At 39.2% G+C, this 25,563-nt stretch overlaps 1 protein-coding gene across 2 annotated transcripts in view; it reads left to right on the top strand.

The window, feature by feature from the left end:
- The window catches only part of sez6b (seizure related 6 homolog b), a 316,013-nt gene that overhangs the window by 264,730 nt on the left and 25,720 nt on the right, over positions 1-25,563 (top strand). For both annotated transcript variants that reach the window (XM_049466784.1, XM_049466783.1), the window contains exons 6-9: positions 3,640-3,808; positions 5,488-5,654; positions 11,145-11,339; positions 15,392-15,530. In XM_049466784.1, coding sequence (XP_049322741.1) covers positions 3,640-3,808; positions 5,488-5,654; positions 11,145-11,339; positions 15,392-15,530 — 670 coding nt within the window. The remainder of the gene's footprint in view (positions 1-3,639; positions 3,809-5,487; positions 5,655-11,144; positions 11,340-15,391; positions 15,531-25,563) is intronic.

Raw genomic sequence — 25,563 nt, 5'->3', positions numbered from 1 at the left:
ATGTTGAAACAACGTTAAATCATTATTTAATGTTAAATGGTTGTGCTAACGTTGCAATTTTAATGTTAAATCAACATAATCAGCATTTTACATTCCATCACCATTTAATTTCTAAAAACGGTTGGATGGAGGAATAAAACAGTGTTTTACTTCTATTTGCAGTAACTGCTTTTTAACTCAACACCATGTTCATGTTCTATTAGTTTTATTGTTTGAGTGTTTTTGAGATCAGATGTTGAGTCAGATTGGTAGTGGTGGGTAACTTCCATTATACTCAGCTTTACTGCAGTGATAACAATAAACTATTAACAATAAACTATAAGTTAACTATAAGTGATAACTTATAGTTTATTGTTAACAATCACTGCAGTAAAGCTGAGTATAATGAAAGTTACCCACCACTACCAATCTGACTCAACATCTGATCTCAAAAACACTAAAACAATAAAACTAATAGAACATGAACATGGTGTTGAGTTAAAAAGCAGTCACTTATCACTTATAACTATTGTTATCACTTTGTTAACCATAGGATTTTCTTATTTCAGTGAGCTGTGGTTTATTAAATGTTGAACGTATGACGTTGAAACAATGTTGCCATATCAACGCAAATTCACTTTTCAGAATCAATGATGATTCAATGTCAACCGTAGCATCAATGTCGATTCAATGTTTATTGACCATTGAAATGCCTGCAGGGTTTGTTCTTTAAATATACGTAAACAAATACGGATAGAAGCTTCCATGCGTTATGTTTTTGCAAAAATGTCTATATATATATATAGTATTCTTATACAAAATTGTAGACTTTTTTTTTTCATATTACACAATAATAAACACCAACATGCCTCCAGTTATGGGACAAGACTAGAAAACTAGAAAAGAATACTGCACTTACCTGTAGGATATGTATGTGAGGCCACTTGTATTGAATGTGGATGAGATTTCTGCATGCATTGCAATTCCTGTCAGATGCCACCGGTCATGATAATTAGCACCAAATTCTGTTGTACATTGCGGTTGGTAATACCATGCTAATACCTTCTGTGATGTGTTATGTTGAATTCCTCTTATGAGCTTCTGAACTTCAGAAATGGAATGTCCCATTATCCATATCATCCATCTGGCACCTACTGTCAGACTGTCAGGCTTCACTCGAAATATGATAATTTACATCTCCAGCACCTTGCTATGAGCACCTTGACCAGGGTTTAGCCTCACCCACAAGATAACACCTCACAACTTACATACATAGGTGTGGACAATCTCAAGCCGTCTTGTGAGGTAACATTTCACGATCATATCATTTATAAACTGCTATTCCATGTGTTTTTTTCTCACTTCATTGTACTTATCTTATATAATTGAGCAGCGACAGTCCCAACCCAACTACAACTTCAACTGCAGTTCTTTTAGTTTTCCAACCAATTATATTATATCTCTTTCTGTATTTTTTGAAAACACCCACAAGACCTCTTCACAAACTTTTATTTGTTTAGAAAAAGCCCACACCATATTTCTGTGGTTTAACTTGATTGGAGAACATCTCCTTCACTAAAGTTAATTGGAGTTTGATCATTGATTTGGGCTGTAATGGTATTAACCGCTGTGCGAGCGCCAGCAGGTGGTGAATATTAACAACTGGCCAATCCTCAAGGCACCCCGGGGTGACAGGCAAGCCAAGCCATCCTCACCGCATAAATAAGGGCTGTTTTTCGGGAGCGAGAGAGAAAAGGAAAGGACCCTAGAGCTTCAGAGAGTTTTCCTTTTGCATAACAAACACAGACGCATCTTAGATTCCGAGCCAGGCTCCTGCCCTCCCTGAAGGAGGCCTGTTTTGATGAAGGATCTCATTTAGTTGTTTAGAGGTGCAGCGTCAGCGGCATGAATAGTGAAGAGACTGAGTTCGCCCGGAGCAGACCCCGAGCTTTCTCATTTCCAGAATTGATCAGAGCCAAGCAGCCCAAATGTGGCGTTTAAGCAGCGGCGCCGCGGCTCTGCCGAGTAAAGCCGGGGTCCGGCCGGCCTGCCCGAGGCTGATTACCGTCCACGGCTCCAGCTCCGCTTTAATTATGTTCTCTCTGCCTGGCTAACCTTCACCTGATCAGACCCCGTGCTCCCCCTCTCAGACAGCCCCTGCTGCTTTCACTTTACTTTTACACACACTGAAGAAGCACAGGCAAGTTAAAGTCCAGTGTAAGGGATAAAGTGTGTGCGGTGTTGTTGGCCTGCTCTCAGCTACAAATCTCTCTAATGCTTTTTTAAATGTCAATTCACTTAATAATGTTCCACATTATGAGATCTGACTGGGTTCTGTTATTGTCATCCCTCATCACATTGTAGCATGTTGTTGTTTTTTTTCTCATATTGATTTTAAAGCTGATTTAAAACTGAATGCATTTTAAATGTATGTATTTAAAAATTATTTGAGGTACAATAACTCAAAATAGCGCAATAGACAAAAAAAAAATTGGGGTTAAAAAATGTATAATCCTGTGCTTTAAAGCAGGTGTCATCAACAGATGACTGAAATAATACTTTGATATAAAAGCAGAACCAGTGTGTAAGTCCTTAAAGAGCAAAGATGTGCAAAAAATTCCCAGTTTATCACCAAATGTGTGAGAAAATTATTAAAATGTTTAAAAACATTGTTTTTTTAAAGAAAGACTACATGTGCTCTGAGTGGTTCAGCGGGCTAAGTGTTGCCACTATGATCAGAAGATCACTGCTTCGAATCCCTTTCATGTAGCTTGCCATCAGCTGCCAGAGCCCCGAGAAAGCACAAATGGTCTTGCTCTCTTCCCACATCACTCCAAAGGGTGATGTTGATCAACACAAGGCGTCTGTGAGCTGATGTATCAGAATCTTGTCACTGCACTTTATTCCGAGTGTGCTGTGCTGTGATGCTACTCAGTAATGCTGCAATCGACAGCAGTTTGAAAAGAGGCGGTGGCTGACTTTATCAGTGGCTGACTTTATCAGTGGCTGACGTATCAGAAGAGGCATTAGTTTTTACCCTCCTGATGCTGGGGTATTACTGGTGATTGGGGGAGTCCTAATGAGTGGGTTGGGTAAATAGCCTTGTAAATTGGGAAGAAAATAGGATAGAAATAATAAAAAAATTATAATAAATAAAAAATAAAGACTGGAAAGGGATTTGTGTATGTCTCCCTCTAAAGTACATCAAGTAGTTGAACCATTAAAGCCCCTTAGATGGCACTGCATCAAAAAACGTCATCTTGCCAGTTCAGAACATGCCATCAGCTTTTGATTATTCTGGAAGAGATTGTAGAGCAGAAAAATAACTCAGAGAATATGGTACCTTGACAATTGAGCTTTTGTATGTGGTTTACCTGCAGTGTATGACTCTCCTCCAAGAGGTCGGATACCATCAGTTTTTACTCTTTTTAGACTCGTTTCCATTTTTGCTAAAGTATCCTTTATGTTTAGCCTTCAGTCAGCTAGTGGGCTGAACATTTCTAGTCAAAACTGTTATGTTAAAGTTTTGTAAAATGCTTTTGCTTTTGTAAGACTACCCAGCAGTTTACAGTATATCACTCGTACACATGCAACTGGATTTTCTCTTAAATAACCACTACTGTCCTCTCTCTCTCTGTTTCTCTCTCTCCTCTCCTCCAGCTGCCTGTGGTGGGATGTTGAAGAACGTCACTCTGGGACGCATCATGTCCCCTGGTTTCCCCAGCAACTACAGCAACAACCTGACCTGTCACTGGGTGCTGGAGGCTGTGGAGGGCCAGCGGCTGCACGTGCACTTTGAGAAGGTGGCCCTGGCTGAGGACGATGACAGGTGCAGTATATGCTGTTGTGCTTATACACACAAATATGTTTTTATACAGTGTCAGGACTGAGAGAGTTGATCATGGTGTAAGTTAGTTAGAGTAAAGGTTAGTTTTAAGATTTAATAAACTTAACAGTAACACTGTGTTTACATCACTAAAAATGCTACTACCTCATCAGGCTGTATAAAAGTGAATCATGGAAGGAAGGGAGGTGGGACCAAATTTGGTATAATTATTCATTTGTGTAGAAAAAAAAGTGGATTCATTGATTATCATGTAAATGCTGACAGCACTATTTAACAACCAAAATTGTCATCCAGACTATAAAGGAAGACGTAAGGAATCATATAGTAACATAAAAGTGTTGAACAAACCAAAATACTCTGGTGTTGTTAACTTGTGTTTTTGAGGCTGGTAACTCTGATAAACTTATCCTGTGCAACAGAGGAAACAGTCCTGGTGCAGCCCTGATGAGAGCCAGTTTCATCATTCAACTATCATGACATTCTTTGGACATTTCTTGAAGTATTTGTTTTATTTACTTAGCTAAATATTTCTTTAATATATTAATAATATATATTAACAATAATATGGATTACAATTTTACTCAGATTGAGCTATTTACTGGATACCAACTCTACCTCTTCACAACTTTAAAACTGATGCTCTGAAACACATTAATAGGTCATAAAATTTAAGTAATTAACTCTTGATTCTGAAGTTCTGCGCAGCTGTTAACTGAAAGCCAGGTGACTCTACCTCTACCTCTATAAAGCTGACTGGGAAAATCCAGCCAAGATGTCCAAAACTGTCATCTAAGCAAGAGGTGCTACTTTGAAGAATCTAAAATATATATTATCTAAAAGATAATAATTCCATATGTTTTTCTTCATAGTTTGGGTGACTAGAATTAATCTATAATACGGGACATTTTTTAAATAATGAAAAACACTGACTTTACCGTGTGTCCAAACTGTTGGTACTATAGATACAAATAAACAATAAAAACAAACAAAATAATAAAATAAAATAAATAAAGTGTTCTTTAAATCTTTGAATTTGGAGCCTTTTTGCCAGTAGCCTACTTTGTTCCTGAAAAAAGTAAAGAATAGAAAAAAAACAAAAAAAAACATGTACATACACACTCACACACACACACACACACATTGTGTGTCACACGGTTTGTCCCTCAGAATGTTTTAACAGACAGAGGCCACCTTTAGTGCTGACACATTTTTTTTCTGCACCAAATGTGCCTCTTCACGCTGTCAGAGTCTTCCTGAAGATAAAGCAATAAAAAGGGGCGTCTGTGCAGCACCATGTGTGTGCACGCCTGAGTTCCTGAGATCACACACTTCTGCTCTTTTAAAATAATTTAGAATAATCAAATTCCCTGCTGGTAACGCAGACAAAGTGATTAGAGGCCAGTCTGGGGCTTCAGGAAGGGGATTAAGTTATTTTTATTAGCAGGATCCGCCATTTCTGCAGGCTACGCTAACAAATGGACTTTTAATGAGGTCACTTGCTGCTCAGCTATTCAGAATGGTATCAGGCAATTATCATGCAAACTGCTGAAAGACAGGCCCAGAACTCACAGCTGCAGCGTTATATATCTGCAGCCAAACGGACAGTCTTGTGTTTTTACACCGTCTCAGAGAATTGCAGTGCATTCTGTCTCTCTCCACAGGCTCCTGATCAAAAATGGCAACAACATCGACTCAGCGACGCTGTACGATTCGTATGAAGTGGAGTATTTACCCAACGAGGGAATCGTTAGCTCCTCCAGACATCTCTTTATTGAGTTCACCACTGACGGCTCGGGAACCAACACAGGAGCATCCATCAGATATGAAGGTATGAATGCAGTTCCAGTCTGGAGAGCCATGCATCCAGTTCTCAAACTTTTCAGCTTTTTTGTTGATATTTGTTTAGTACTGCTAAAACTTACAGTATACAACTAAAGAATTCTCATTAGTATGGATTTTTCAGTTACAACAGTAATCAAAATGAATGTTCTCATTTTTAATACTTTGATTACTTTAACATGGAGCATAGCTTTACAGAACCTTAAGTGACAAAATAATGTTGATCCTCCAATGATTTTTAAGTTTTAGCTACCGCATTTTGCATTTACATTTGGCAGTGCATGTGTAGTCAACTACGCAACTTTATAACTATAACATACAATAATGTTAGTTTTAGCGTTAATGCATACATAACTTTTATACAGTGTTATTTCCATATAAAAAAAAAAGTAGTGCTGCAAAGTATTTGAGTACAGAAGCATTGATGTAAGGGATCCAGTAATGGGATAAATTATCCAGTGATATGAGATCCAGTAAATAAGTATTGATATAAGTGATCCAGTAAGGAATTGGTAGCAGAAGGGATCCAATATTTAAGTTATCAAGGTAATTCAGTGCAAATGTAGTGATTTAAGGGATCTTGTAAAGAAGTGATAAAACAGATTCAATAGCATTAATGCAAACATACCTCTCATACAATGTTATTTACATATTTACATATCATTACTAGTTGGATCTTATGAAAGATGAAGTGTACTGAGTGTTTAACATTTAAAAAAAAATAACAAACCCTTTATTAGTTGGATTTAACATATTGGAAGATTGAAAAACAAATGTCTCTAAAGTCTCCCATAAACTGTAAAAACAAAAGTAGTGATATAAGAGATCCACTAAAACAGTTATTAATAGATCAAAAAATCTGATACAAAAGTGATATAGAGGAAAGCAATGCAGTAAAGATGTAGAACCATAAAGGGTCTTATAAACACATACACACATACATATAAGGTAAAAAAGGGGATTTAGTAAAGTAGTGAATTGGTAAACAGTGAAATAATGAATCCAGTAAAGGAGTAGTTATATAAGGTATTTATTAAAGAAAAGGGGCTTCATTGGATCCATTGAATGAGTAGTGATCTAAGGGATCCAGTATAGAAGTAGAACTTTAAGGGATCCCACAAATGAGTTGTGATCTTGGGGATTCTTTAAAGAAGATGTGATAAAAGGGCTCTAGCAAAGAAGTGCCAATCAAAGAAATCCAGTAAAGGAATATTGATCAAAGGGATCCAGTAAAGGAGTATTGGTCTAAGGGATTCAGTAAAGGAGTATTGGTCTAAGGGATTCAGTAAAGGAGTAGTGATATAAGGAATCTACTGCTTAAGTAGGTAAATAAGGGGTCCTGTAAAAAAATAGTGCTACAAATGATTCCAGAACAGAAGCACTGATGCAAGGGATTTAGTAATGGGAAAAGTGATGTAAGTGATCTAGTAGGTAAATATTGATGTGAGAGATCCTGTAATAGGATAAGTTTTCTAAGGGATTCAGTAAATGAGTAGTGATATAAGGTACCTTTTAAATGAGTAGTGATAAAAGATATTTAGCACATAAGCAGTGATGTAAGGAATCCAGTATATAAGTAGGGATATTAGGGATCCTGTAAAGAAGTAGTACTGTAACAGGTTCCAGTACAGGCATATTGCTATAAGGAATCCAGTAATGTATTAAGTGATCTAAGTGATATAGTGAAATAGTAAATACGTAGGGATAAGTAGTAACAGATCCAGTAATGGGATAAATATTTAAGGGATCCAATAAAGTAGTTGTGGCATAAGGGATCCAGTAAAGAAGAAGTGCTTTAACAAATTTAATAAAGACAACAAGCAATGAGGGATTCAATAAAGATAACATGCAATAAGGTGACCAATAAAGGAGTGATATAAGGAATCCGCCAGTGGCCCAATGCACTTATGGAAAGTAGAGCCTCTAATTGGTCTGGCCGCTCTACTGCTAGTGACTCTGTGGTATGAATAAGCTGTAAGGGTTAGCGGTGTGATTGTATGTAGGAGGTTCAGGTCTTTTCTTTGCTCTAGAGCTCTCAGAGGCAGTGATTGCTCTGCCCAAAGAGGTGCTGATTGCTCTCGGCTGCTTTATCTCAGACGCCACTTTCCTTGTCTGAGGGCCGCAGGCGACTTAGCCCCAAGACCACGAAGACATGATTCCGTAGCGCCGACTGACTGGACCTGCCATCCGTCCCTATCATTTCCCATTTCTTTCATTGGCTGGCTGTCTAGAAGGTCTGGTGGAGTAAAAATGCCCCCGTGAAGAGCCTGAGGGAGACTGCAGGCTGTTCCGTTTCACAGCACATACCACTCGCTGTCATCTCTCTTTAAACACCCCCAAGCTTTTTGCCTCAAATGGGGTTTTACTGGGAACAAATGAGATGAAAATCGAATGAAGCAGCTGAACACAATCCACCAGGGTCATTATGGGCTGCTTTTGACTCGCAGCTGAAAGCAGTGTTTACAGTTGTTTTATTCCTTGAATATGTACGTGGGGAAACGCTGCCCACCGTAGTAGCAGAATCATTATCCAATCAGAGCAGTCTAATCTTGTTTGCCACGGCACAATCGGATTACACTATCGGGGCTCCGCTAATGCGCCTCGGCAGCGACCTTTAACAATGCCGAGTCAAATAAAGGCTAAATAAATAAAAGCAGCCAGCCGCAAACAATGGCTGCTGCAGGTACAGTAAAACTTCTGCATTCTCCTCATGCATTCATCCAGACTAAGACCAGAAGCAAAGTTTATTTTTTGTTTGGCTGCATTTTTGAGGAATTCTGTGGTCGAGGCTGTCCTACAAAGAGCTTTATTTTAACCTGTGTTATTGGAATCCTTTTAAACATAAGATTTAAACATAAGTATGATTGTATTGTGGTGTTTTTTTCCATCTTGTAAAGAAGCTAATGTCATATCTATGCTAGTAAACAGACAACTAGGAAGAGCAGCAGAAACAGGTAATGTGGTCTTGTTAAAACTGCAAATGGGTCTTTTTTTTTTACTATTAGACTATACATTGTACCCTATCGTCCTTGTTGTATTACAGCAAAAATGTATAAATCTATAAAAGTACACTTTTTGATAAAAATCTGAACACAAAACACGAAAAAGCCTATGTTGTTTATATTTACATTATTCCATTCATCAACACCTCTGAAACTATAATATCCTAAAAATAAGATTTCTAGTTTATGCTCTAGTGCAGGGGTGTCCAAACTTTTTTTGTTGGGGGCCAGAAGGAGAAATATATTTAAAGTCACGGGCCACAGACTCTGTAATAAAACAAATAACGAAATATACCACTTTAAATAATACATTTTCCTGATTACTTTCATTTACACACCATTTTACTTGACTTACTATCTTTATCTTTGACCGTTTTCTGCACTAGAAACGCGCACTCTCTCCACTTTTAGACTCTTTGGCTGTTTTTTTGTCGCTAGAAACGCGCACTCTCTCCGCTTGTAGACTCTTTGGCCGTTTTTTTGCACTAGAAACGCGCACTCTCTCCACTTTTAGACTCTTTGGCTGTTTTTTTGTCGCTGTTTGGACACCCCTGCTCTAGTGTATTTGTAAGCTTAACATACCCTTGTTGATTGGTTGAGACGGCACAATCAGGTTGAGAGAAGTCTAATACCTTCTTCAGTAACAAAATAGTGGTTTAAAATGCGCCTTATCAAAAAGTAGAGTGGAATGTTAAAGGGTTAATCACAGTTTACTCACCATTATCATTCAATAATAACTGCCGGGCTTCTCAGAATCCCGTCTTCTAAACTCTGTGATTTTGATGATCAGGCGTTTTCCAGACTTACAGTTTGACTATGACTCCTTCTATGGCCTCCCCTCTGTTTAATTTGCTTTACCACTCATTTCTGCTGTCTGTTTTATATTATTATCATGTAGCTGTGTCTGCTAATTGTTTAACCTTTATTTCTTGTGTGTTCAATGTTCCTATCTTATACTGTATCTACTAAGAATTGTAAGCGTCTTTGGGTTTTAGAAAAGCGCAATATTTGAATAAAGTATTATTATTATTATTATTATTATTATTATTATTATTATTATTATTATTATTATTATTATTATTATTATTATTATTATTATTATTATTATTATTATTATTATTATGCTAGAGCTGCTGAAAATCACCCTAAGACAACAATGAGATGTTATGAATTCTGAATATTAGACACAGGATTCAGGATCCATCCATTTTCTTTTTTTTTTTTTTTTTTTTTTGCCACACTGCATTTATATAGGTCTTGAATAAATGTTGGATATGATTGTTAGATTGCCAGAAACCAAACAGTTCACATTAAATCCCAGGCTTCATTTTGGGATTTGCCATTTTAAATTACTATGACCAATCTTATCCCCATTCTGCCTCTGGCTTTTAACCGATAGCACCCTGATAGTTTGGTCATATGGTAGAGAATATCAGTGGTTGATGAAAATGAATCAATTCCACTTCTTGTGGTGTTGAACGGAGCAGGCGGAGGCGGAGGCTGAATAATGCATGTGGACGGGGTGGCGGCTGCTGAGATTGAATGGCGCTGCTGTAATTGGTGGAATCACCTGCGTGTTCTATATGGAGTGCTGGGCTGAATGCTAAGCATGGTGGCGGATCTGCAGAACGGGGAATCCTCTAATCCAGCTAACGATTGAGCAATGCTGGACCAGGAGGCATATCAAGGCCGGAGTCTGCCTGTGGCGTCCTTACAGCCTCATTTAATCTCCTGCTCTGCAATTCCAGCCAAGCCCAGCAGCCGGTAACACATCAGCCAGAGTTATGTGAGCTTGTTCATCACGATTTATGGACACGGCCTGGCTATCTCTTTTCTTTTGCAGGGGGAAGTGGTCAGAAACTGTCCTTAACAGTGAGTAAGGGTGATGAACTAAATGTCTGCTTCCTGAGAGCAGCTGAAAAGCTTGGAAAACTTAGTTTATTTTGTTGCAACTAGAATGAATCAGATATATCTTGCAGATATAGAAAGGTAAAAAAGGCTTAAATAGAGAAATCCATATCAAACCTGGATATAGATTAGAACAAATACATGGGCAAAAGCTTAACTGGAAAGACAAAACAGGATCAAATCCAAAAAGAGTTTTATATACAGGTGAATGAAATCAGAACTCAGGTGATGGTAAACATAAGCGCTGTCCACAATTGGCTGGTCAAGGGCATGTGACTTGAGTCTGTGGGGAGTCAAGGGTTGTGTGGTCCAAATGTAGTCGAGGACAATTGGGATGGGGTGAAAATTGAACCATTGGAATTTTCTGGTACCCAATTGGACTATACTCATACAGGCCCCACCCACATGGTCATATTATCTGGTGCAAGGAGTGTCAAGTTGATCCTACTGTAAGGGCACTTATAGGGCACTGCGTCATATTATTTTCTCCACTGAAAGGCATACAAGTTTACAGAGATATAAAAAGGACAGTGAAAATGTATGTGTGTGTGTGTTTTGTGTGTCCGCAGCTTTTGCCCCAGGCCACTGCTACGAGCCCTTTGTGAAGTATGGAAACTTCACTAGCAGTGACAGCACCTACGCCGTGGGGACGGTGGTGGAGTTTAGCTGTGATCCTGGATACACTCTGGAGCAGGGCTCTGTCATCATCGAGTGTATGGACCTTCACAACCCACAGTGGAATGAGACCGAACCTGCCTGCAGAGGTGTGTGTGTGTGTGTGTGTGTGTGTATGTGCATGTATTCTAATGTCCATATCACATATCACACCAAATCACAATTTAACTTTTTTAGCCATCTCTTTTCATTGTTCCAGCCCGTGCTTCTTGCGGCAAGTCCAAAGCATGATCCATCCACCACCATGCTTAACAGTTAAAAAGGTTTTTTCTAATAAAATTCTGCAAGCTTTATTCGCTCACTACTAAATACTCCAAGTGTTTATCTAATTATTCTGATTTTGGAAGAAACAATGAATGAACAGGTATCCCAATACTTTTGTCTATTAATGCATAGTGTGATATGTCATATAGACTAGATCTAAAACAAAACGCTAAGCACTTCCACCTGTAGGGAATGCAATGAATTAAAAGGCTTTTGAACTAGAAACTTCCTGCTCTAGGGCATCAATGTCGTTCAGTTTTTTGGTGCAAATCAGTGATTTTGGAGTAGTTTATTGGGAGAGTTTTCCCCTTTGTTTAGGTTTGTGTTCACATAAAAAAAAAAAACTGCAACTAAATCCAAGCTCAGACTACACGACATTTTTGTCCCTCACAATGTTCACTATGTCAGATTAAGCAGTTATTTTCGTTTTGCCTCGTTCTCGGGGGACTGGCAACACTACACGTCGCGTGAGTTCATAGGTCATCGCGGGGGAGAAGCATAGAATCTGACAATCACGGCTACAGAAGCCCTTTGCGTGATGGTGGCACTTTTGTGCTGAAGAAACTAAAGGGGGAAAAACGACTGTAGGCTGCTGGGTTCCTGGGTGACCCAAATGGACATTACATGCTTTTTGTACTCCAGAGAGAATTAAGGTTAGCTAAAGATGTAGCTACTTAGGTTTCAGTGCCTGAATGCCAGAATATTTCCTGCATGAATTATTAGATGATTATTAGATTATTTTTTGTTTCTCTGGTCCAGCGAACTTCAGGAGCACCATCCTGCTTTCTTTTCCCGTGTTTACATCTGTGCGCCACAGAAGGCTCTGTGTTCCTATTGGTCAGCGGCAGGGAGCGTCGCAGAATTCTAACATGCTAGTCTTTCCGTCGGACGCTCCGACAGCGTCGCTCACGTCAAATTACTGCTCTTTGACTCTGTCACACTACACAGACCTTTGTCCCTCGCGACAATGAAATTCGGATCTGACGCAATGCGTAATTAAATTTAGAGTATTCAGAGGTGAAATGAGTTTTATCTTTTTTTCTTTTTGGAAGGTGTGGTGTCTTCTCTTGATGGATGGTTCTTGAAGAAATGAGACTTAACACACTGTCTTCTATTTTATCAATCAGGTTAAGTTTTATTATAACAGAGTTTCAGAAATGACAGTGGAGAGAGACTAAGTTTTCCCGATCCTGTAGGTGTCTCAAAATCTCTCTCCCTCTCTTTGTTCTTACCAGAGTATTTATACGTTAAGATCAACGCGTATCACGTTTCTTTACCATAAACGGACATGTATGTTTTCAGGCGTGAGTCCTCCAGTTTTTAACGTAAAACAGATGTAATGGTGTTTTCCTGCTCTTGGCCCAACATTCCACCATCTCTCAGAGGACCCTCACTCCAGACAGACAGACTCCTTATACAATTTCATATGAATACATTTTTACCATTTTAATACACCACAAAGGCCCTGCCTCTGCTTTCCTTTTTTTGATTTTGAGAAAAAGCCTTTATTTGACAAAAATTGAGAGTTATATTATCACAAAAAATTGCATATCATATTACAATAATTATTAATATTGCCACCGCCATGATCTGCTTTCTCTCACTCACTGAACAAATCCCGTCAGGGAGGGGGAAAAACACTGCCCGCCCACACTAAAAACTGTCATGGTGGGCACAGAATGCAGACACGTGCAGATACTGATAAAATTGTGTTTATTATAAAATAAACAGATGTAAGACGTAGTCGATACAGAAAAATGGTTAATCACCAATAAACAGAGCAATGAAGACAAAACCATACCATAAACGAGAGACAGTCCAGAGTTCATACACGAGATATCCAATATCAGAGGTAATCCAAGAGGCAGTAGTGAAAACACAGTCCAGGTAATACACAGGTAATCCAATATCAGAGGCAAAGGCAATAATCGGCGTCGAGAAAACAAAGGCAAGGTCATACACGAAATAAACTGAGACAAGAGATAAAGTAACGCTTTGTAATGAGGAGAACCTACAATACGCGGCGTGGGCGTTTGTGTGGAGTGCTCTTTTATAGTGCCAGTAATCAGTATTCGGGACTTCCTGGAGGAAGCAGGTGAGGTGTCACGTGATCAGGTGAGTGTGTGATGTCAGCGGGTGGTGCATTCTGGGTAATGTAGTTGTTGACCTGAGAACCTCCGTTAGAGCTGGGTGTGGAAGGGACAGAGGAGCTAACAGCACCAGACGTGACAGACTCTTTGCAGAGAACAGGCCAATCAGACAAAATCGGGCTGAAATTGTGTAGTCTGATCCGGGCATAAATGCTTCACAGCAATGTGTGAACTTTGTATCTGCCAATTAGTCAGAGCTGTCTGCAGCTAGAAAGTAAAACCGGGAAGGTTCCCTGCCCCCACAGCTACAGGCCTAATGCAGCACTAAAAGCATTTATCCATGAATGCTGGTGCCTGCACTCGCAGAGCTTGAGAGAATACCGTAAACACTGAGTTCACACTCACACACAAACTCACACACACTGCACACACTGCACACATTGCCATCTTATCTGGCCCTGTGCTCGAGTGCATTGCTCCAGCTCCACAATGGAATTTGGATTGAAAGGATTTAATCGCAAAGGCTGCAGCAGAGGGTCAAGACAAGCACTTTTTTTTACCATTTCAGAAAGAGCTTCCACTTCGCTAAGCCAGTTCACCGAGGCAGGGAGCTGGAAGCAGAGCTGTTTGTGAATCCGTGTCAGGGGCGATTTTTCACCAACTACTTCCTCTTTGTGCTGCCTCAGCCTGATTATTACAGACCTGATTACAAACAGATCTTTCCCACTGTCCAGACTCAGACTCATCCCTGCATGCAGCTGGAGGCATGTGCAGTGTCATAACCTTTCAAATAATAGTGTCCAAATAAGTAAGCATTGTAAGATAATGAATATATAGGTATTAATCGTAACCATAAGATACAGCTCTGAAAATAAATTAAGAGACCACTTAATGGTGATGTTTTTTTATTTTATTTTACCAAGATGGATGATCACAAGCCATCAAACCAAGCTGAACAGGAGTGTAGGCATAAAGTTATCCAAAAGCAGTGTGTAAGACTGGTGGAGGAAAACATGCTGATTGAAAACCAGGGTTATTCCACCAAATATTGATTTCTGAACTCTTAAAACTTTATGAATATGAATTTGTTTCCTTTGCATTATTTCTTTGCAGGTAATATTTAAGTAATTCTATTGTTCTGTTAATGAAGAAATTTTGGCACAGTGTAAAGGACATTTTGTCTGTTCAAGTGATGTAAACTAAAAATCGACAAAAGTGGAGATACTTGTTTTTCATTGGACAGCAACGATATGGACATGATATAATTATTTTTGCTTACTTAAGATTCTGTTTTTTTTTATCAAAATGAGCACATTAATGCAAATGAGCTTGTGTCACAAATGGCAAGGAGGCTGGGCATAAATGCAGGCACTTTATTTAAATGACTAGAATGAACGTTAGAACCAAATGGCTAACATACTCAAAACTAACATATTTTTGTTTCAAACACAAAATGCTTTACTTTTATACAATTTGTTGTATATTGGGCAGCCAGCTCTGCAGCTCTGCAAATACCACATTAAGTGAACAGCTGTCTAGCTCAAACAAGGAGAATATATTTAATAGTTTGGTCAGATCGAGGACTTTTGTATGATTGAGTTTAATATATATATTTATCTATTAATATGAATGATATAATTATTGATATATTTTTTTTTCAAATATTATATACGTTTTTTGAGGGCCCCAACATATTAATCAACAGTATTTTGCAGCTATAGTATATGTCTGTATTTTCACTGTTGTAATCATTGTGGGTTTTGTGTGTGTGTGTGTGTGTGTTGCAGCGGTGTGCAGTGGGGAGATCACTGACTCTGCTGGAGTTGTGTTGTCTCCAAACTGGCCGGAAGCCTATGATAAGGGCCAGGACTGCATCTGGGGCATCCATGTGGAAGAGGACAAGCGGATCATGCTGGACATCCAAGTGTGCGTAAATCACTCTGTCTACACTGACTGTCTTTCTCACAGCCATTCATTTAGCCATTTTACACCTAAACAATCTTTTTTATGCAGAGGAAGAATGTTAATTGTTATTATTATACAATATTATTATTACACACAATATTTGTGCACATTATTCTCAGTATGAGCAGTGCATTACAAACCATATCAGCAGTCCTTGGGTTTTTCTCCATTGCTTTCAAGGCTCATTTGCCTTATGTAGTTCTCCTAGTCAGCACAATATATGCATTATAATAATGTTTATACCGTGTATTCACTACAGTGTACATGAGTGTACATTTGCAGTCTTTCCAGTCTATGTTTATCACAGTAGTTGTGTAATTATTATGTATCTCATCCCACAGTTTTCGACATGTCAATGCTGTTCCAACTCCAGATTTCATGTATACAGCTCTGGAAAAAATGAAGAGACCACTTCAGTTTCTGAATCAGTTTCTCTGATTTTGCTATTTATAGATATATATTAAAGTAAAATGAACATTGTTGTTTTATTCTATAAACCACGGACAACAAAATCTCCCAAATTCCAATTAAATATTGAAAATATTGTTATTTATATTATTTATTTGCAGAAAATGAGAAATGACTGAAATAAAAAAAAAGATGCAGAGCTTTCAGACCTACAATAATGCAATGAAAACAAGTTTATATTCATAAAGTTTTAAGAGTTCAGAGATCAATATTTGGTGGAATTACCCTGGTTTTTAATCACAGTTTGCATGCATCTTGGCATGTTCTACTCCACCAGTCTTACACACTGCTTTTGGATAAATTTATGCTTTACACTCCTGGTGCAAAATTTCAAGCAGTTCAGTTTGGTTTGATGGCTTGCGATCATCCATCTTCCTCTTGATTATATTCTAAAGTTTTCAATTTGGTAAAATCAAAGAAACTCATCATTTTTTAGTGGTCTCTTATTTGTTTTCAGAGCTGTATATCCATGTCTTCATAGGAATGAATGGGATGCTCCAGTTTGACACTCTTCAAATGTAACTAATGCCAAATTGAATACTGCAGCTGTTTTTTTTTAGACATGGATCAACTTTAGCATCCAAAGGTGTATTGTCACAATCTCACAAATGCTGTTTTAAACACGCACAGACTGAGAAATAAAAAAACACTCTGGTTTTAGAGTTGCCCTGAGAAAAACAATTATTGAGCTAAAATCTGTCGGTACCACTTTAAAATAAGACTACCTTTATGAAGTGTTTATAAATGGTTTTCAATTAGTTCATTAATGGTTACTAATTAGGTTGTAAATGCCTTAAACATCATTAATAATCATTATAACACATGCGTAGAAAGGGCAACAATATAGATGGCTGTGAGTTCAATATTTGACAAAAAACAGGTCATTGTTGCCCTTTCTACGTACGTGTTATAACTGATTTTTAATGATTTTTAAGACATTTACAACCTAGTTAGTAACCATTAATAAACTAATTGTAAACCATTTATAAAGCCTTTATAAAGGTAGTCTTATTTTAAAGTGCTACCAATCTGTCTTTTTATCAGATTCCTTATCCTTATCTGATTTTCTATCCTACTCTGAACTAAGAAAACTGGATAAGCACAGATGAACCAATTCTGAACATTGTGACTCCGATTGTAATTAAATTTAAATTTTACTTAGTTCACTTTGACATGCTAAAGCTTGTATAGACTGTGGTGGTGGGAGTATGGATGTATGGATGTTTTTGTACATCTTATCAGTGCGTGGCCAGATGGTGGATGGCATCATGTATTGTTAGAGCAGCAGTCCTCACAGATCCTCACTCTGCTCTAACCAAAAGAACCAAAGCATCTTTGTGGCAGGCCTACACTTACTGAGAGCCTCTGCGTGGGCCCTTATTCTGCTCAGCTCTGTAACTCCAGCCTCTGGTTGGACAGTATGACTAACACAGCATCTGCTGTCTTCACTACAGACAGTAAGTCTATATATGGATCTGTTACTGGAGGCTTTTTCTGTGATTGTCTCTGCAGGGACCCTTTTACTGTTCTGCAGACTGACCTCTCCTGAGCCAAAACTCCTCTCCAGACAATATGACTAATTTAGCATCTGCTTTCTTCTACCCTGTCTAGAAACGCTGGTGTGAATCAGCTGCAGTGTGGCTTTATCAAACCGGGCTATCAGAACTCATTGAAGTTGCGCTTCATCTGACAGAATCCGTTGTGTTTTATTAAGCCACCGCTTGGTTCAGTCTTTGCCTCTATGACTGAGATTGCACTGCTGTTGCGTACTGACCGGCCCTTTCTCTGCTGCCTTTTCAGCCCAAATGAAATGAGTACAATACAGCCCCGGGCATGCTCAGAGATGAACGTCTCCAGGGGCCTCATTTTAAGACTTTGACCACCCTCTTTGAGATTCTCCTTCTAACTCTTTTTCCATACATACCTGCATTATTGCGCTCACCCACAGATTCATCTTCTGTCCAGAGTGGCTTTTTTGTTTCTTTAACTTTATCTGGAATTTTAACAAGTATAGATAATAAAGAATATTTCATGCATTGTGTTTAATTGATCTGTCCATGCGCCGCCCAAAAATGTATTCCTTTGTAGAAACTGAAGAAAACTAAGTAGGTAAGTTTTTTATGGTATATGAATAAAAATTGTATTGAACCTCTTCAGATATTGTAGATTGCAGTTTATTGAATTCGATAGGTGATTTTTTTTCTGTTTAACCAAGCTTAAAGTAACGTTTGCTACACTAGCTATTTATTGTCATTAAACTTAATCTGCCTGATTTTGTTTAAGTCCCGCCTAATTGAGCTACAACACACACAATGTACTATTTTTTTTTAGCTAGGCCAAATACTCAGCTGTATATCTACCCACTATGGTATACACTCAGCTATGCTATATGCTATACACTATGCTGAGTACTCAGCGCCATTTACCCACCCAAAAAAAAGCAAGGAAAATTGTGATCTCTCAGGACTCCGGCAGATGATGGCAAGCAGCATGACCGGGATTTGAACCAGCAATCTCCCAATCATAGTGGCAGCACTTTAGACCACTGGACCACTCAAGGGGCTTTTCCACTGGCATGGTGCCGGTGCTGGTGCCAGGTTCCCGAACGGTTCTTTGCGTTTCCACTGCAAAATCACAGGTTCTGGGCCAGAAAAGCCGGTTCCGTTCTGTTCCCACAATCTTGCTGATCTGGAACCAGGGAACCTGGTTGTTTACAAACATCACAATGAATCAACAGTGGTCCACCGAGGATAGCAACACAAGTTTTAAAAGGAGCTCGGGTTCCCCCCCCCCCCCCCCCCCGACTTCTTTTGACGCCCACATTCACATACGTAGTGAGTGACTCCATAAAGCAGTGGAAACACGGGCCGGTTCTTAAAAGGATTTCAGATTCGCAGCACTTTGTTGGTGAAAAGGAGGTATCAGTGCCCCTAAAATGTACTATTTTAATACACCTTTAGATAAACACTAATAGTGTTGATTTAACCTGTGAATTACCTGTGTACTTAGCCTCATTTACCCACCCAAATGGCAAGCTGCTTGACCAGGATTCAAACCAGCGATCTCCCGATCATAGTGGCAGCACTTTAGACCGCTGGACCACTCAGTTCCCATACAACGTTCTACTTTAATACACCTTTAGCCATCTTTAGGTTCTATATCATTACTGTTTGAGTGAAAGAACAACCCAATTATGGTACCAAAAAAAAGGTTCCTCAAGTTGTTACAAAAGTGGAACCTTTTTTTAGTGCTATATACAACCAAAGAACCAAATACAAATACAAAGGTTCTTTCAAGAATCATATACAGTCACACACACTGAAATACCAAAAGTCATGGGAGGGCAGAATTTAAATTGATTATGAAGTCTTACCTCAGGGGATGGTTCGGGAATGCCCACAACTGTGTTATTTATGAGGTATTATCTTGTGAGCGCTGTTAAACACTGGCCACAAGCACATTTGTACCAAAGAATGTGAGGAAAAATATTTTAATGATAATACATTTTACAAATAGATGTGAAAAGAGAATAAGTTGGAGTCTTTTGCCAATCCTCCATCGTCAACTCAGGTCTTATCCCATTTGGTCCCACGCAAATCCTGCTATATATGGATGGTAGGGGGCGGAGCCTTTCCCAAGGCAACTGTCGTGACCAACCTAGGGGTGGGGAGGATGGAGGGAAAATCAAATTAAATGTTCTGTTAAAGAAAGGTGAAAGCTGGTGATTGGACGAGAGACGAAATGACGTAAAACTGAAGTCTCCTGGTAGAACTTTCTCAGTCCACTGTGTCATGGGTGTAAAAGCAATATGTCACAATAAGTCATTACCACTCACAGTGGACAGCGCAGTGGGTGGTAACTGCTGTGATCAGCAGCATCACATCTATTAGCTTAATTGGTTTAATGTTTTTTTTTTCCAATGCAAAAGTCATAGATCACGATACTAGTTGCAATACCATGACTTTTGGCATGTAAGTGTGTTTGGCTACAGTCCGCAAAGGTTCCTGTCAGTTTATTCATTATGAGAATCATAGGATCATAGGATAAACATCATAGTTTAGAGAATGCTTTTTGAGTGTTTTGCAAGAGTGTTTTCTTTAATTGTAAAAAATTAAGATATTCTTCATGTATCATATATTTTTGGCATTCTGTGCTTCCTGCTCTCTTGTTGTTTTGAACAAGGAGCTGATATGTCTTTATTTAAACTGAGATCAGACTTAAAATTTTTTATGCTTTATATACAACCTCTTATATACAACCTCAACCTCTAGAAGGCATCAGCAACTTCTTCTAATGGCCAAAGAGGGAGGAAAAAATGAGAAGATGAAAGAACATTTTGCACATCAGTAGCACACATAAGTAGCAGCGGACAAAGGTTAATAATAAACTCCACAGACAGCCAATTATTTCATTGTTTTCTTTTTTTATTGTTTTTTTTTTCTTCTTCTTCTTCTTCACGATGGTGGAATCAATTATATAGAGCAGGGGAACGGGTGTCGAGTGTGATTGCTCTGTCAGGTGAGGCTCCCCGACACAAGGCCCTGCTGCGTCAGCCCCTGACAGATTATTCATGCATTCAATAATTTAGTTGCCTTAATTAAGATTCACTCATTTGCATATGTTTCCCTGTGCTTTCGTCCTTTTTTTTAATGTTCTCGCACTGTACGTTCCAAAGCTCCAGCGCTTACATTGTTTGGCTGTGTAATAAATGACATCCTGGATGTTTTGCAGTGGAAGCTGCCAGCATAATTAATTTCCCATTCATTTGTTTGGGATGGGAGGTGGGGAGGGGGTGGAGGAGATAACTACAGCACTCAGAGAGGATGGTGTGGCTTTTTTTTTCGTCTGTTATCAGCAATAATCAGAAGAATTTGAGGAAGTGGCCTTGGGTGTTTTTGGCTGTTAACCCTTATAATACGATTTGCTGAAAGAAAAAAAAAAATTCAAAAATTGATAATGTTTATTTTTGTCATCCACACTAGTTGGAAATTTCTAAATATCTAAACATAAACATTTGGAAATGCTCATATATAACCTGACCATGACAAACAGTTAAAAACACATTTTTTTAATTATTATTTCTACTTACACTCAGTTGCTATGCTGTTTCAGTGTGTTCAGCAGAATGATGCCAAAGTAAAGGCATATATTATTTGGTATGGTTTTACTGGGGGCTTCTGTGGTGTTGCTAAGTGGTTACTAGGTGGCTGCTAGGTAGTTGCTATAGTGTTGCTATGCGGTTGCTATTGTATTACTTAGCGCTTGCTTGGGGGTTCCTATGATGTCCCAGGTAAGTGGTTGCTACGAGGTTGATACGGTGTTGCTAGATGCTGTGGTGTCACAGGTGTTTGCTATGATATCCCAGATGGTTTCTGTGGTATTGCTAAGTAGTTGCTAGTTGACTGCTATGGTACTGCCAGGTAGTTGGAATGATATCACAGGTGGTTGCTATGATGTTGGTTAGAGCTTGAGAGATGCAATGTTATTATTAGTGGTTGCTGTGGTGTTCTTAGTTGAAGCTGAATGTCTTGTTGCTAAGTGGTTGCTAGGTGGTTGCTAGGTAGTTGCTATAGTGTTGCTATGTGGTTGCTATTGCATTACTTAGTGCTTGCTTGGGAGTTCCTATGGTATCCCAGGTAAGTGGTTGCTACAAGGTTGATACTGTGTTGCTAGATGCTGTGGTGTCACAGGTGTTTGCTATGATATCCCAGGTGGTTGCTGTGGTATTGCTAAGTAGTTGCTAGTTGACTGCTATGGTACTGCCAGGTAGTTGGAATGATATCACAGGTGGTTGCTATGATGTTGGTTAGAGCTTGAGAGATGCCATGGTATTATTAGTGCTTGCTGTGGTGTTCTTAGTTGAAGCTGAATGTCTTGTTGCTAAGTGGTTGCTATGTGGTTGCTATTGCATTACTTAGTGTTTGCTTGGGAGTTCCTATGGTATCCCAGGTAAGTGGTTGCTACAAGGTTGATACTGTGTTGCTAGATGCTGTGGTGTCACAGGTGTTTGCTATGATATCCCAGGTGGTTGCTGTTGTATTGCTAAGTAGTTGCTGGTTGACTGCTATGGTACTGCCAGGTAGTTGGAATGATATCACAGGTGGTTGCTATGATGTTGGTTAGAGCTTGAGAGATGCCATGGTATTATTAGTGGTTGCTGTGGTGTTCTTAGTTGCTGAATGTCTTGTTGCTAAGTGGATGCTATGAGGTCCACATGATGTAACTAGATGTTTTTTTGTGGTATCGCAGGTGTACCACAGGGCTCTATTTTAGGGCCTTTGAACTAAATGTAAAAAGGTTTAAAGGGTTGAAAAGGATAAACAGTGTCTCCTAACACTTTGGATATAAAATATATGATGTTTTTTCTTTTTTCTTTATATTTTATAGAGTTTATATTTATATATTTAATATTTCCTGTGTTGCCATGAAACAGGTAAGTAAAGGCACTTCATAATTGTAAGCAAGCTCTCTTGTGGGATTAGAGATTTCGGTACAGATGGACGGGTTCAGCTCTGGATTGGGTCACTTTGCCTCAACATGCTGCACAGCATAACACCCCCAACACCACCACCCCCCCCCCTTCCGCCCCGCCCCCTTACATCTTCAAATGACCAAATTAGTCAAACGGCATATGGGACATTATCAGTCGGGCGCGGCAAATGACAAGTATGGATGGGCAGAAGTGAGCGAGGAGGGTGTCCGCCCCAGCTGTTCATCCGAGAAAAACGAGAGAGAGAAAGAGAGAGAGAGAGAGAGAAGGAGGGAAGGAGAGATGTGGGCTAATGATGAATCTATGATGATTTACGCAGTAATTCCAATATATAAAGCTGGTTTTCTCACCTCACTCTTACATTTGCTTATTTATCAGATTCTCCTGTTTCCAGAGCGTCTTACGAAAGTCTAGCCTCTTATTAGGGCTCTAATTAGTGTAGTGAGATAAGCTAACACTTATTATTGATCCCAGGTGAAAAAATATACAACAAACAAGAATGTAAGCTAACACTGTAATCAGAGGAATAAAGGGCTGAAGCTATAAATAACTGCGGAATCTATTCAGCAAGTTCCAGACGTCTGAGACTAACTACGCTTCTCTATTCATTTAATGCAGGGTTTTTCATAATAAATAATAAGATCTGCAGAGCAATTCAAGCACTTTTCTCAGATGAAAGCTATAGAGCTGCCATTGAGCTACTGAACATCTATTCAGTAATTACTCAGCAATATTATATAGCAGCTTTACTTTACTTTAAATTAAATTTGATGGTACGCTGACTAAATTGAGGAGAATTGCATTCAAACTATATTTCCTTATATTTCTATACTATACAGATTTATACAGGTCTTACATTAATAATTCTGTAAATTTAAGCCATTTCACTCTTAAATCTTGGCAGCTAAATTCAGAACTTGAGGCCGGCTTCACGTGATGTTTCGGTTTCGGTTTCATAATGGCTGCGTCCAGAAACCCAAAAAGCGTCTCCTTTTTCCTACCAATCCTCCTCCTCTCCGTGACCTGGAAACTGATTTTGTGACCCCATCTTGCCGCCTGTCCGAATACCGTAGGAGATGAAAGAAGCTGCTTAAAGTCCTCCTCAAAGGCACTTCCAATGGAGGATACATAAGATCATCCTACTCCGGAAGATTTTCGAATGACATCACTGCATCCACGCCCACAGAGCACGCGGAAATGGAGAAGCCAACGCACAAATATACATCATAAGCACATTAATTAACTAGGTTCTTATCTAATTAAACAGCCAGCAAAGCAGTAATATAAATTATAGTTTAGATAAGCTGTATGCCCAGTAAAACTATATTTATGACCCTATGTGTATCATGTTGTACATATAAAAACATATATTATTTATAATATATGTATCATTTTAATTTATCTATTTATTTATTTATTTATTTTTTACTTAGGGACTGATGAGGAAACTGAAACCCACACAAGGCTGAGGTCAGACAGGAAGTAAGCAGGATTTTATTGGAATATCTGAATTTTTAGCTGTGTGTGATAGTAATGTTCTGAAACATGTGCTAAAAGTGAGCGTTGTGATTGGCTCAGTTCATTGGTAGTCAACATCCTATCTAAAAGGAATCAGATCTGTCCCATTTCCCCAATTACAGCTCTTTCCCTCCATTCCTCCTCCTCTTCCTCCTCTCCTCTCCTCTCCTCGATTCCTCCACCTTCTTCCGGGGTCGGAGAGGAGGAGTAGGAAAGGAGGAGTAGGAGAGGAGGAGTAGCAAAAGTTTCTGGATGCAGCCAATGATGAAGTGTATTTCCAGATCTAGCACACATGACTGAACCTGTGGAAGCACGTGATGAGCTGGATCAGCTCTGTTAAATCCGTGCAGCAGGTCAGTTGGACGTTAGTTGAGAAATCGTGCACTGTGCAGTCCTGAGGGAATTCTCATCAGTCGAGAGGAATCTCCTGAAGCCGTGGAACTCTGGCCCCTACTGGAGCCTCATTATGCTGCATTAAGAAGACTTTACCCCGGTAATGAGCACGTTCCCACTCCCCTCTAATCATTCATCAACACACCTCGCACTCGCAATTACCCGAGAACATGGAGCGTAATGACGGCTGATTAATTCATTTACCGGGAAGCATGTGTGGAGGGAGGGGTTCTGATGCTGGATCCACTGAGCTGTGAGCTGGTGGGCAGAGCGGGTGGGTTTGTGTGTGTGGGGGGGGGGAGGGACAGGTGACAGCTGGCGCACCTGCACACTGTTTCGGATCACACTCAAATACACACCGCTGGCAGGCGGGCTGAGTGTAGTGGAGCGGATAACACTCCTCACGCTCTGAGTGCGCGTGGCTGAGGGAGCCCCCTGCAGGACGTACTGTCAAACTGCAATTAGAGCAAAACAGTGACTGGTCTGGATCTGCATTTCTTATTATATACTCTATATAAAAAAAAAAACTTAAATAAAAGTTCATGTTTAAATATATTGGTAACATTATCACAGAAATGACTATAATTAACATGAGATCATATTTCGCTTAGATTGACTACAGCACTGCACTTTTTGTGTTCTCTTTCTTTACATTGTTTTCTGTTTCTCTTTCTCTCTTTCACTCTCTTTCTTTCTCGCTTTATGTCTGTCTGTCTGTCTCTCCTTCAGACTTGCTTCTTTCTTTCTCCTTGGTCATTCCCACTCTTTCTCTTCTTACTCTCTTCTGTCTCTCTCTCTCTTACAATTCTCTCTTTCACTTTTGTTCTTTGTCCTGCTCTCCCTTCTCTCTTTCTCTCTTGTTCTTCCTCTCCCTACTGCATCCCACCTTTCTCTCTTTCATCTGGTCTTTCTATTTCCATTTCTTTTTTGTTTTTTCTTCATCTAACCATTCACCCATCTCCCTCTCTCTTTGGTTTATCTTTCTCTCTACTGCTCTCCCCTCCCTGTCTCTTCTTTCTTTTGTCTATTTTGCTATCTATCTATCTATCATTTCTTTTTTTCTGTCTTTCTTCCTCTCTTTTGGTCTTTCCTTCCGTCCTCTCTCTCTCTCTTTATATCTATATA

Source organism: Astyanax mexicanus, chromosome 18, assembly GCF_023375975.1.
Source record: "Astyanax mexicanus isolate ESR-SI-001 chromosome 18, AstMex3_surface, whole genome shotgun sequence".
NCBI classification, from domain to species: domain Eukaryota; kingdom Metazoa; phylum Chordata; class Actinopteri; order Characiformes; family Acestrorhamphidae; genus Astyanax; species Astyanax mexicanus.
The sequence above is the reverse complement of the archived record's forward strand: the minus strand, read 5'-3'. Positions and strand labels throughout refer to the sequence as shown.